The 13,073-nt window shown below is 42.5% G+C and overlaps 2 protein-coding genes across 2 annotated transcripts; both read left to right on the top strand.

The window, feature by feature from the left end:
* Window positions 1-328: 328 nt before the first annotated feature.
* On the top strand, window positions 329-2,952 carry fgf3 (fibroblast growth factor 3; the record flags this gene model as incomplete). Its single annotated transcript, XM_079997360.1, has 3 exons — window positions 329-602; window positions 1,967-2,070; window positions 2,560-2,952. The coding sequence occupies 3 exons, from the start codon at window positions 329-331 to the stop codon at window positions 2,950-2,952; spliced, it is 771 nt and encodes a 256-aa protein (XP_079853486.1).
* Window positions 2,953-10,555: 7,603 nt separating this feature from the next.
* Window positions 10,556-12,803, top strand: fgf4 (fibroblast growth factor 4; the record flags this gene model as incomplete). Its single annotated transcript, XM_079997920.1, has 3 exons — window positions 10,556-10,856; window positions 12,396-12,499; window positions 12,627-12,803. The coding sequence occupies 3 exons, from the start codon at window positions 10,556-10,558 to the stop codon at window positions 12,801-12,803; spliced, it is 582 nt and encodes a 193-aa protein (XP_079854046.1).
* Window positions 12,804-13,073: the final 270 nt, after the last annotated feature.

Here is a 13,073-nt window from a genome sequence, read left to right as displayed (position 1 = left end):
CACGAAAGGCTCTTTAGTCGGAGTCGGAGCGGGATTTACTATAGAGCGCTCTTCGGTTTTGGGGAGGAACGGGACCTCACCAGAGCGCACGAAGCATCCACGCCTCTGTCACCGCGCGGGTTCAAGTTGATCCGCTGGGGCTCTGCTGGACCTGCTGCAGCTTTTCATATTTGCAAGGAAGATATTTTAACTAGAATTTATTTATTTTTTTTACACAGAGTTTTGCCCCTCGATTGAGGAAGGCAAACAACCGAAGTAGTTGAATGGGACCGCGAGAGACGCCTCTCCGTTTTCACCCCAGAATCGCGCATTACCCGATCATGCCACGATGCTCCTAATTCCTCTGCTGTTGTTGCTGGGCGCGCTGGAGCCAAGCGACCAGGACGTGGCGGTCGCGCGGTCCAGGGGGACTCGGGGCCCTTGTGCACGGGGCCTGACCTGCCAACCCCGGAAGCGGAGGGACGCGGGGGGGCGCGGCGGAGTGTACGAACACCTCGGGGGAGCGCCGAGGCGCAGGAAACTTTATTGCGCCACCAAGTACCACTTGCATATTCACCCAAACGGAAAAATAGACGGATCGCTGGAGGAAAACAATCCGTTAAGTGAGTGTATACTCTCAGATGTCCTGTTTTATGTATGCGTGTGTGTGTGTGTGTGTGTGTGTGTGTGTGTGTGTGTGTGTGTGTGTGTGTGTGTGTGTGTGTGTGTGTGTGTGTGTGTGTGTGTGTGTGTGTGTGTGTGTGTGTGTGTGTGTGTGTGTATGTATGTATACATGTATATGTGTATGTATGTATGTATATATGTATGTGTGTATATATATATATATATATATATATATATATATATATATATATATATATATATATATATATGTGTGTGTGTGTGTGTGTGTGTGTGTGTGTGTGTGTGTGTGTGTGTGTATATATATATATATGTGTGTATATATATATATATATATATATATATATTATACACACAAATCACAGCAAACTGCAATTACAAGGGTGAAACAGTGGAAATCTGTATGTATGGTCAGCGTGCACGATTTGACTAATCGTGCGCAAAGATAATGGTGGAAATTATGCTTTGGGGTACAGAACAATGCATCGGTTCGTATGGAACGTCTTTTAATCCAACTCACCTCAAGGAGTTTTGAATGTAACTCATAACTCGAGATGTGTAGCTGTCAGCACCTCACTTTCAGTTTAAATGAGTATTGGATCGTGTCGCTATGATCGATCACCCGCGGTTTCACCAAAGTGCTTATCAGACGCATGCATGATGGGTTCGATTAGTGCGGCCAAACAGCCAGATGTTTCTCGTTTTCCGTCGCAGAATGTAAACATTTTAAAAAGCAGGCGGCGACAATGGCGGCATCGCAGCGGATGTACTTATTTAATCGGAGGCGATTAGCCCCCATTTAAACCTCTGTATAGTTATTTGACTAATAAAGGGCTGATTAAGAACGCGGAAAACAAACACCCTGAATGGGACGTGGGGGTTGAGTAGTTTATTCAATTACTCGCCCAAACTGTTTTTGTCAATTTGGCAATACCCAATCTACGCACCCATTTTACCCATTATATCAAATGGATAATGGGTGCGCAAATGTGTGGATATGTTTTCAATAGTAAATAATAAACGAATTCCACAAGCATTATTATTACTATTAGTGTTACTAAAATTACTACTACTACCACTGCTACTACTAATAATAATAATACTAATTATTATTATTATTATTATTTTATTATTATTAAAACAATATTGCGGTTGTTAATTATATTGCGATCAAATATCAGCAGCAACAACAACTATTCTCAAACACAATGGATTCTTGATGGATTTGGATACATTTAGCTGTTGCTCGGCCAGTGATAAGTCAATGATATTCCCTCGAAATGTAATTAACCCCGAACCTCACCTATATCATTGTTTCCGGGTTTTTTTTTTGTTTTTTTTGCAGGTATTATGGAGATCACAGCGGTAGACGTGGGTGTTGTGGCCATTAAAGGCATATTCTCTGGTCGATACCTCGCCATGAACGATAAAGGACGCCTGTATGCCTCGGTACATACACAACCTCACACACCTGTTGTCCTTGTACCGCACCAACCCTTTTGTTTTACAGAGAATGTGTGGTAACTACACACAAATGTGTGGTCACTAGTGCCCTGGCATACCAACGTGGAATCTTATTATATATATTATTATTATTATTATCATTATTACTTTTTTTAAGTATTATTATTATTATTATTCTTAACATGAATTTCAATGAACCTCTGTGAAAAGAGTTGATAAATATATCACACTCAGGGCAGCTTTAACATCTTCTTTAACACCCTCTAGAGCAACTAAAAGACATAAGCCTCACAAGGGCTCACAAGACCATGGAGTAATCGCATGACAATTGAAATCCGGAAGTCAGGAATTTTTTCATCTTAAATCCCCCAAAACCTTTTGTACCAGAATATTTGGTGTGTCTGAGTTGGAGATCCTGAGAAAGACTATGTGCAGCCAATCAGATTCAATAGCAAATACCATTATTTTCCCCAGGATGTGTTCAACAAGGAATGTGAGTTTGTGGAGCGCATCCACGAGCTTGGCTACAACACCTATGCGTCCCGCCACCACTCCACCGAGCAACCTCCGCTGTTTGTTCCTGGGGGCACCAAACGCCGTGCCAGTGCCAAGCGCCAGTGGTACGTGTCCATTAACGGCAAGGGTCGGCCACGACGGGGCTTCAAAACCCGCAGCACTGACAAGGCCTCGCTCTTCCTGCCCCGGGTGTTGGGGAACAAGGACCACGAGATGGTTCAGCGGCTGAGGGAGAGCCAGGGACTGTCTGTGGAACCACATCACAGCCACCACCACACACACCCTCACACTGGACGCAGAGAGCGCAGGCGTGGCAGGCGTCCTATTAAAAAGGGACAGGACAGACAGTAGGACAACTGAGGCAAGGAAACCATTGTTAGAACACTTATAAGTGCTTTTCCTGTCGCCAATAGCTAAACCACACCATGGGTCTAGGAGAAGGGCAAAGATGGACCCCTGCTCACAGTAATTAGCTTGAGCAACAAAATACTCAATGACCTAGCAACGCTACGAAGGTGACTATTGATTGGATCAAAGCCCAGTCGATAGAGGAAAAGGCATCCGCCACTGCCTTGCAGGGCCAAGTTAAAGAAGAAGGAGTGAATAGTTGAGCAAAGCCATCCTAGGATGCCAAAGGGGCACATTTACTAAAGTCTAGGTCTTACACTCACAATAGTTGTGTTCCACTTACAGTTGCTTCTAAGTTGAAAAAAAATTAACACAAAAAAATTAATTAAGACATAGAAAATAACATACGGATACGTATATACAGAAAAGTTTGCCTATCGAAAAGAACGGACAATGGACATTAGAGCAGTCATTACAAAGCAAAGCACTTTTTCAAAATATAGAACTCAAATCTGTCGGGCAGACGTATTTTTATGACATACCAATGATGTGATGTCCTACTGTGTGTAAACTGCAAAAACTACTTTGTATATTTACTGATGATATGACTATTTATTTGGTGCCTGTGTTTGTTTTTTCTTTCTAAGTTATTATTGAAACTTTAATCCAAAGCTTTAACAACGTTGCTGTGTGTATCATATTTTCACCTCCTGTCTATCTCTGGTTCAATTTAAAAAACACATTGGCACTGGCTATAAACAAAAACCGAAAGCTGAATCTGTTCCTTCCATTTAATGAAAATGGCTTTGTTAACCCAAATTCTCGGTAGTATATTTTTTTCTGAAGCATGGAAATTTTTCTTCAAGGTTTGAAAATACACTAGTTTTGCAGTTTTCGGGAGGCTGACTTCAGTGACCTTATTCACAAGATATTTTGGGGTATTTTTTTTTACTACTTTGCCAGATTGTGACATTTAACGTTGTATTTCTATATATATATTTAAACCATACATGTCAAGCGTAGCGATACATTTTGTGCTTTGGTGCCCTATAACAGAGTTGGAATGGTTAGCATCATCTGAGGACCCTAAATATCCGCTGTTGTATCGTCAGCATGATACTAGCGATGCTAGTTGTTGTCAGCTTGCTGCATTTGACCCCTTCAGCCTAGCATTGTTCTTTCAAACACTAAGAAAGTGATTTTATTTTTAATGGCATTATAATTTAAGCATTGGCAGACTCTTACTGTAAGCTTTCCTAAACCATGTAGGTAAATGCTATTGCTAAACACTGCCATGTGGTTTGTCCATTAAGTACAATTTAGCAGATATATTATAATTTATAATTTACCTTTAAAGGGGAAATAGACAGCTTTTGCGCTGCTGTCACAAAGGCAACCCGATAACTATATGATCGCTCAGCCCGCTCCGTGGAAATGATCAACACCACTTTGGAAATAAGAGAGAAGAAAGAAGCATGTTCACTGAAGTGGTAAATTGAAATTGTCACAATTTTAGTTTTATTATATTTTTTTGGTTGCACAATCATAGATATATATCCATCAATCCATCAGTCATCTAGTAAGCAGAAGGTTGCTTGTTCAATCCCAGGCCCCTCCTGGTAGCATGCTGATGTGTCCTTGAGCAAGACACTTGACCCCCTAACTGCTCTACCCCCTAGCACCTCTACATGACAGCACACTGCTCCTAGATACATCAGATACTAGGATGGGTAAATGCAGAGAAATTGCAAAATTCTCCATTGTGGGGCTAATAAGGGTATATGAACTAGACAGGGGAGCTGCAGTTTTTCTGGATAAAAAGTACTATAACATTTACATTTCTCAACCAATTTCAATTAGTCATTTTTAGATTGAAGGGTTTATGATCTACGTGGAGTAGATTGCTCCACTGTCCGCCATTTCCACTAATGGTTGTGCATTGGTTGACTCACTTCCTGTGACACACAGCCATAAATCTATAATTTTCCCATGAGTTATAGTGATATAGAGGATTATAGGGAACCAATCTAAACACCGATGGTGTCATTATTCTATAGCCATTACACTGTGCAATCAACATTAACTTCATAATCATATAAAAAATGACAAAAGTTGTCTATTGCTCCTTTGGGTCATATAATTTCTTTGTTTGTTTTCACAGTCAATTTAGGTTTTTCCTACAAGTAATTAATTACAGAGAAAGTCTTTCAGTATCACCTGGACATTTTCATATGCTTGAGCTTGTGTTTCAGGAAGATACACGTGGTATAGCTCAGTGCTCTTTAAACATGTTCACAAAGGCTAAAATTTAAGACTATATTTTTTGTCTTCTGATTAACATAGCTTCATGGGAGACAGAGTGAGTACTGTGTGAAATCAGCTATTGTAGCAGGTGGCAACAATAAAAATAAGTTATGCTTATATTTACAGATATCATTTATATATCATGATACATATATTATATATAGGCTACTACATATATATATATATATATATATATATATATATAAAAAAACCCACATGTACATTTATCCCCATTCTTCTCATCCCCATTCTTTCGTTTGTATTCTCAGTGTCGATGTATTACGGCATTCTTTACAGCAATGTTGTGGACAAAGAAAGTTGATGCAGATATAAAAACATCAAACCAACAGCCTCCCCCTTTTGGATGTTGAGTATTTGATGCTCTATAAGCTTCAGCCTGTGAAGCTGTATGACCAACATCTATAGGTAGGGTTAATATAAAGCCTGTCATTCTATACCTGCGGGTTGGGGAGCCTTCCTGGCTTTCACAATAGCTCCTCCCGAGGGGGGCCTGAGAAGCAATGCCGCTTGAGACTTTGGGCCCTTTTTTTTTTTTTTTTTTTTAACACCGACCAAAGCTGTGGAAGCGATAAACAAGATGGATGGTTCAGTCAGGCTCTCACTCAAGTAGAAACGGTGTCATAGAAAGTGTAGCGTATTGCCATGGCTTGTCATGAAGGCCACACTTGTCTATTACTTAACAGGAATGCAGGGCATGAGAGAAGTTATAGACTCTTGTGGCCCCTCTTGTCTGCCTGCCTGTCCTATTAGTGATTTTTATCTTCCCAATATCATTTTAGATGATAGACCTTACATGACAATAGACCTTTTACATGATCAAAAATAATAAAAAGGGGACAAAAAAAAAAGAACGCCCTCCCTGCTAAAGCATGTGGCCGAGAAAGATCTATCGGTCAGGCAATAAGACGGCATTCACTCACGATATCTCCTACGGACGTCGGGAGTTGATGATAAGGAACCCCCAGGAGAGAGTTTGGACATGAATTATATACTGTTATCTCATGGAATAGAAAATGCAATGGAAGTGGTGTGTGAATCATCAATGGAGGTTTCGATTCACTGCTATTGCAATGTTTGCTGTGAAAAATGTTTTGCCAATCAAGATCCTTTCTCAAGCCTATTGTTCATTTCTAAAAAGTTGTTTATATGGTGTAAGAAAACCAACATAAACTAGAATTCATAAGAGGCTTCCACTTCAAGGTATGTATCTGTCTGTCTGTCTGTCTGTCTGTCTATAGACAGGCAGACGGGTCCATCTATCCGTTTATCGATCAATCTAAATACATTTGTTAAGCTGGACTATCAGAATATGCATGTTGGTTTGAGTCAAACTGGCATTTGTGGAGCTGCGACAGACTCAAAAGTTTTCGTTGAGCCAAAGGCCCCTCCTATACTTGCAGATACTGCCCCCTAGAGGCAGAAAGACTTACCCTAGCGCTGATGGCCAGTGTGCACATGTATACATGTGCATACAAATACTCTTTATTGTACAACACAGAGTATTTGTATGCCATTGCATCGAGGACAGAGTTAGTCTGCAAGTGGAGTTCAAATTCTCAACCTGCAATGCAACTCTTTATTTATTCTTAAATCATCAAGAACTGCTGCAATAACTCTGTCCTGTGGATGACCTGTAGAATGACAAGAGCACAGTTTTTGGTTCTGGAGAGCCACCACCAATCCCCCTCTTTGGAGAACTATTTATCATGTTTGGGTCTATAAACAACTGATCAATACTCCAAGAGGGGGAGAGTCAACACGGGTGAGACAAATAAACATAGTGTGTGTGTGTGTGTGTGTGTGTGTGTGTGTGTGTGTGTGTGTGTGTGTGTGTGTGTGTGTGTGTGTGTGTGTGTGTGTGTGTGTGTGTGTGTGTGTGTGTTTGTGTGTCCACTGGTGAGTGTACATGACTTATCCCCAGTGGTACTGGTGTAGAAGTTCGGTATTATGTCGTGGTGCCTCCAAGCAGCGGAAAGAGTCCCGAAACCCCCCGAACTCCGCAGCCTTGTGGACACCCTATGTCTGCCTGCCCTGCGGCCACAGAAGACCCCCGGGCCCCCAGAGAAGCCAGAGGGCCGTGGAGCAACCCCCACGTCCAGCCCAGGGGCGCACACATACAACCAGCCCCCAGGTGCAGGCACAAGACGCAGCCGTAGGCACAGAACCCGAACCGCCGGCGCCAGGCACGGGCCGCAGGTCCGGATCCCGTACCCACTGCGACAGACCGACACCCCGCCCGAACCGCCCACCCCGCAGGCGAACCGGTAGGACTCCCCCGGCCACCCAAGCCCCGCACAAGGGGGAGGCCCACCACACTAAAAATGTTCATTCCTTTACATTCCTGGAAGTATTAAACTTCCTATTATTCTGAGAGTATTTTTGACTTCACACAATCAGTCAGTTCAGTCAGTTCAATGTAAATAAGCTCTCTGCGCAATGTATTTTCCGACCAATTCCTCATTTTATTCAATGTAGCCTTTTTAGAGAATTTTTGTTGGATGAATTAATTCCCTACAGGCCCACACGCTTGCCATCATTAATTTTAAAACCTCGATTTATTTTAAGGATGAGAAGATAGGCCGACATTTCACTATGGAGGAGTACAGAAAAATGTTGGCTGAAAACAAGTTGTTCTGGTGTAATCACATTTTGTTTGCCTGTTTTTTCTTTGTTTGTTGTTATATTGGGGGATGGAATATATGGATTATGACTTGGAATACGCCACCAAGGCACATAGTGTCTACCTCCAACACAACTGGAACTTTCAGTGTGGTCTATTGCAGTATCTGAGAAAAGAGAATTATGTTTTCAATTTAATGACGAATGATAAATAGATCGCAGTTCCGATAATATGCCTATCGCCTTTAACGAAAGGCAGACCCTCCTGCAAATGGGGAACCCCTCGCACATTCTTCTTTCTCTTATTTCATCATGTTGTTGTTGCTATATTGTTTGTTATTTCTTGTCTGTGGGCTTATAGGGTAAAAGGGGGGTGCCTACAAATTGTCCTTGAATGCGCACGGGTTGGTACAGCCCTTGGAGACTGTTGGTCGGTTGCTGTGAAAATACTTGAGACTTGGCTATGTTCATTGACTTTTCCCATACGTTGGTTTCATTAAAGGCAAAACTTAAACGGCACATCGCATACCACGGGAATTTTCATTGATTTGTATAATTCAAATGAAGGCTCTATGGAAATAACGAAGATCCACACAGCACCACGCACAGCACAGTACCATGGAGAGCGGCATTAACCTATACTTCCAGTCTATAGGTCTACTGTTCTCAGTCCATATCTATCTATAGGTATAGATTCTATGGATATAGGTTTAATAGGTAACAGAACAATGGTCCGATTCCAGATAGGTGGCAAATTCAATCTATACGCGATACAATATCACTCTAACACTAATCGCTTGATGTTAGGATTTTGATGTCTTAAACGTATATTTTACTGAGCTAAACTGCTGCATTTACAACAAATTCGTCCAGTTCTCCGTTCGTAGTTGTACAGTTACTAATCAAACTGTTATAGTCAAATTATTGTTAAAAGTGGAATGAATTAATATAAAAACCTGTAACCTAATGTAGTTGTCGTAGGGCGCGACGCGAGGCGCAAGCTTCGACAACGTGCTCGGAAAAGACGCGCTCGGCTCGTCCAGGGTCCAGTCTGTGCGGTTGTCCCGGAGCCGTCGTCGCCACTATGCAGCGTACCTTGCCGGCCGGGTGGGGCTGACCTATGCGGGTCTCTCCCGGAGATCCAACGAGCATCCAAAACAACAGCTAGGTCTGTCTTGAGGATTAACCGGACGTTGGGGTGAGAAAATGGTCCGGGCGGAAAGCGCGCAGCGTGCGTGTGTGACCAACGGGACGCAAGGTTGACGCACCCGCAGAAATCGAAGGGGATTTATAAAAGAGATCAAGCGCTTCTTCACACCGTCCACGCACACGGGACGCACAAATAATGTGTTGATCTTCGATAACCGTATTTTATGTCCGTCACCAGTCACGTGTTCAATATTTGATTTTTATTCTATTTTGTTTATTTTTTAACAAAAAAAGTTATTTAAAGAAGCAAACTTTGGAGACTTCTAGACTACTGATATATTCGTTGATTTTTTTTCCGAGAATCTGATTTCAAACTGTGATATTTTTTCTTTGACAAAACAGCGATTTTTTTTTTATCTATATTTAGAATATATTTGAGGATTAGTTTGTTAAGTCTGCGGATTTTTTTTTACAGAACGACAATACTCACAGGGCGCCACCATCTACTTATCATTCTATTTCGTTTTACCATTGTTTTCTTTAAGAACCCCGGGACATTACCCCCCCCCCCCTTTTCCGCCCCACGTCTTAATTTAGAGAAGTTTGTTTCTTCATCTTTTTTCTTACAATTCGTTGAATTGTTTGTTCTTTCTTTGTTTGTTTTCCTGTTATTGTCCATTTATAGAAACTGTCTCCTGTCTCGACACTAAAGTCTGTTAACTCGGCCATTTCCTATTTTACATCCTCCCATACATCAATTATGATATTCCACTTCTGATAATGATGGGTGGGTGGGCGGGGGGGGGGGTGTACAGAAAGAAAAGGCCTACAACAATCCCATCTCAGTTTTTTTTAAAACTCGGATTTTTTAACATTAAATACAAATTATTCAATTTCAATACGCCTTGCTACTGTTGAAATTATGTGAGGGGTTTTTTCTCTCTGTACCGGGCATTTGTCATTTGCTTGTGTTACACAATCCGACGTCCGTCGTGCTTCCCCGGGACTCGCTGTGTGATGCAGTAGGCTTGTGTGTGATGTGATGTCACTGCATATATATATATATATATATATATATATATATTTTTTTTTTTTTTTTTTTTTTTTTTTTTCAAATGTGTTTATTTATTTATTTATTTATGTTTATATAGTCGGCAGGGGTAAAGTGGCATGGCTCATGGCTGAACGGCGCTAAGGCCCGACGGTCAATACTCACCACTGCCCTCCAAGTCCTTTTCGGATGTTCTCGGATCCTCCATCTCGCGGGGCTTGAATTGTCGAAGTGCTTGGACAACATTCGCGCTCGACGTGAAATTTACGTCGCTACAACGTTGCCCCGACAAAGCCAAGCGTGTTTTCGCGTCTTGGAATGAATGCGCGCTTCCATTGGTATCTCCCGTTCCTATGTTTTTCCTATCCGGAGTTCAGCGCAAAGAGGCCTACGTCGGTTGGATATTTTTAGGACCCTCGAGTATCCCGACGGACACTTTGGCGCTGTCTGGGGCGGCTCAGGATGGGCTCCCAGTCGGTCCTGTTGACTGTCCTGGTCCTGGGTCTGACCACCAGCCTTGCGCGGTGCGCGCCCTTCGCGCTCGCCGGCGGTGCGAACGGCACTGCGGTACGGCGCTGGGAGACGATCTATTCCCGGTCCCTGGCGCGCATCCCCGGGGAAAACCGCGAGATAAACCGGGACAGCGACTACCTCCTGGGCATTAAAAGATTGCGGCGCCTGTACTGCAATGTTGGCATCGGCTTTCATATTCAGGTTTTACCCGATGGCAGGATAACGGGGGTGCACAACGAAAATCGTTATAGTGAGTATACATGAAATTGACGATTTGCTAATCTATTGACTCACTAATACAACTTCATTTGGAGAACAGCTTTATGACAGATGCCAACTAAGTCAGAATAGCCAATCAGTTTGATTATTGGAGTACATGTCAAAGTTCTGGACACCTTTTATTAAAAAACCCATTATAATAGAAATAGAAAAAGTTGATCTGTTATAATTATTATATATATTTTTTTGTTTTACCTTATGAGGTACTTTCTGTTTGGATGTGTCAGTATCCAGATAATCACAAGTAAAACGCACAACTTAATATCCATAAATACCCCCCTAAAAACGGAATTGTCTAATTTTTATATTCGTAAGGGAAATCTAATTTATATCCATATCTCTCGCATCACGACAGAATACCATATTGTGCCCCCAGAAAAAAATTCGAAAACATCTGGAAGTTTTCCCCATGGCGTGGAAGAGAAGCGTGGTGTGATGTGGTGTGGCGTGGCGTGGCGTGGCGTGGGTGGGTGGCGTGGGTGGGTGGGTGCTTTCCACAGTGCTTGTCTAGGTAACCAGAGATCTGTGGTCCAGGACAGCGGGCCAGCCAGCTCCTAAAGTTAGGACAGCAGATAGATCCATCTGTTGAAGGCAGATTAACCTCTCCGGATAATTCATATCCTGCTCCAGACAAAGTCATAACCCTCCGACAGTTCGGGACACACGCGGAGAATAACAAACATCTATTTCCCGAACTTGTCAAATGTAATCCCTAACACGCGTGTTTTCAAGGTCTGTGCGAGTGGCGTTTGCGTGCGTAAACTATTACGCGCATTTGTTCTTTTGGCACTGTTTTGAGAGACGACCTAGGGGATTGGGGGGAATACGTGACACAGAATCCCTTCAGGAACCATAAAAATCATCCATAATCCGTGTGTTGGGTGGATTAGGCACCAGTACAAATCCCAGAACTCCATACAAAACGGCAACTATTTTCCCCTAACATTCTAACTTCATGGCAAAAATGTCTTCTTCAAATAGATTTATTCAAATTTTCTTCTTTGTCACTTGAGGTGAAGGGTAATTTTTTTCCTTCCGAGTGCGCTGATTTGTGTGAATGTTCGTCCATATCCCCAGTTTACTTACCAAAACTAGCAACACTGTTTAATCAGATTTACTGTGCAAGCACTCTTGTCAGGAAAGGCGGACCCTACCACCAACAAGCGGGACGGCATATAGAAGAGGACATACATAAATACATTGGGTGCCTTTTTCTTATAAAATGCCTCTAAATTCAATATCAAATATGGGCTTTTTGAACAAAATAATTGTTTGGATTACGATTTTAAAGACGTGCGCAGTCGCTGACTTAAATCGTCGGCATGAGATTTAATTAATAACCACCAATTAGATTATATCAAATCTCAGTTCAACTATTAAACCTTCAGTAAGAACACATGCTATCAGTATCGGTGCCACGGAGTTCATAGATCATCAAATGGCTTATTATTATTATTATTATTATTATTATTATTATTAGGCCTATTGAATTGTTTCTTATTCTCCTTAGGTCTTCTGGAGATCTCTCCGGTGGACAGGGGCGTCGTTACTCTCTTCGGTGTCCGCAGCAGGCTGTTCGTGGCCATGAACCGCCGGGGGAAGTTGTACGGATCTGTGAGTGTTCGCGTACAATTACTGAATTTACGCTCAACTCTGTGGCATGAAAACCCGACACATCTGTACAGTACAATATGCAACCGGATTTTTGTTTCTGGTCATCCATTATCCATCCGCCCCACAGATGCAGTACAACAGCGAGTGCAAATTCCGCGAGAGGCTCCTTGCGAACAACTACAACGCCTACGAGTCGGCGCTCCAGCCGGGCATGTACATCGGCCTGAGCCGCAGCGGCAGGACGAAGCGGGGAAACCGAGCGTCCCCCGCCATGACGGTGACGCATTTCTTGCCGAGGATCTGAGTGGTTCCATAAATAGACTTTCACCCCCCGCTGAAGGTGTGGGTTTAATAGGGGGTGGGGTTTTCGCATGATGCACCCTCCCCCCATCCCCCCCAAATCATGTATATATATAAACATATACATCGACCAGCCACAACATTAAAACCACTGACAGGTGAAGTGATTGTAATCACTCATCTCGTTACAATGACACCTGTCAAGGGGTGGCATATATAAAGCAACAAGTCAACAGTCAGTTCTTTAAGTTTATATGTTGGAAGTAGGGCTGAA

Source organism: Zeus faber (genome assembly GCF_960531495.2).
Source record: "Zeus faber genome assembly, chromosome: 3".
Taxonomy (NCBI): Eukaryota; Metazoa; Chordata; class Actinopteri; order Zeiformes; family Zeidae; genus Zeus; species Zeus faber.
The sequence above is the reverse complement of the archived record's forward strand: the minus strand, read 5'-3'. Positions and strand labels throughout refer to the sequence as shown.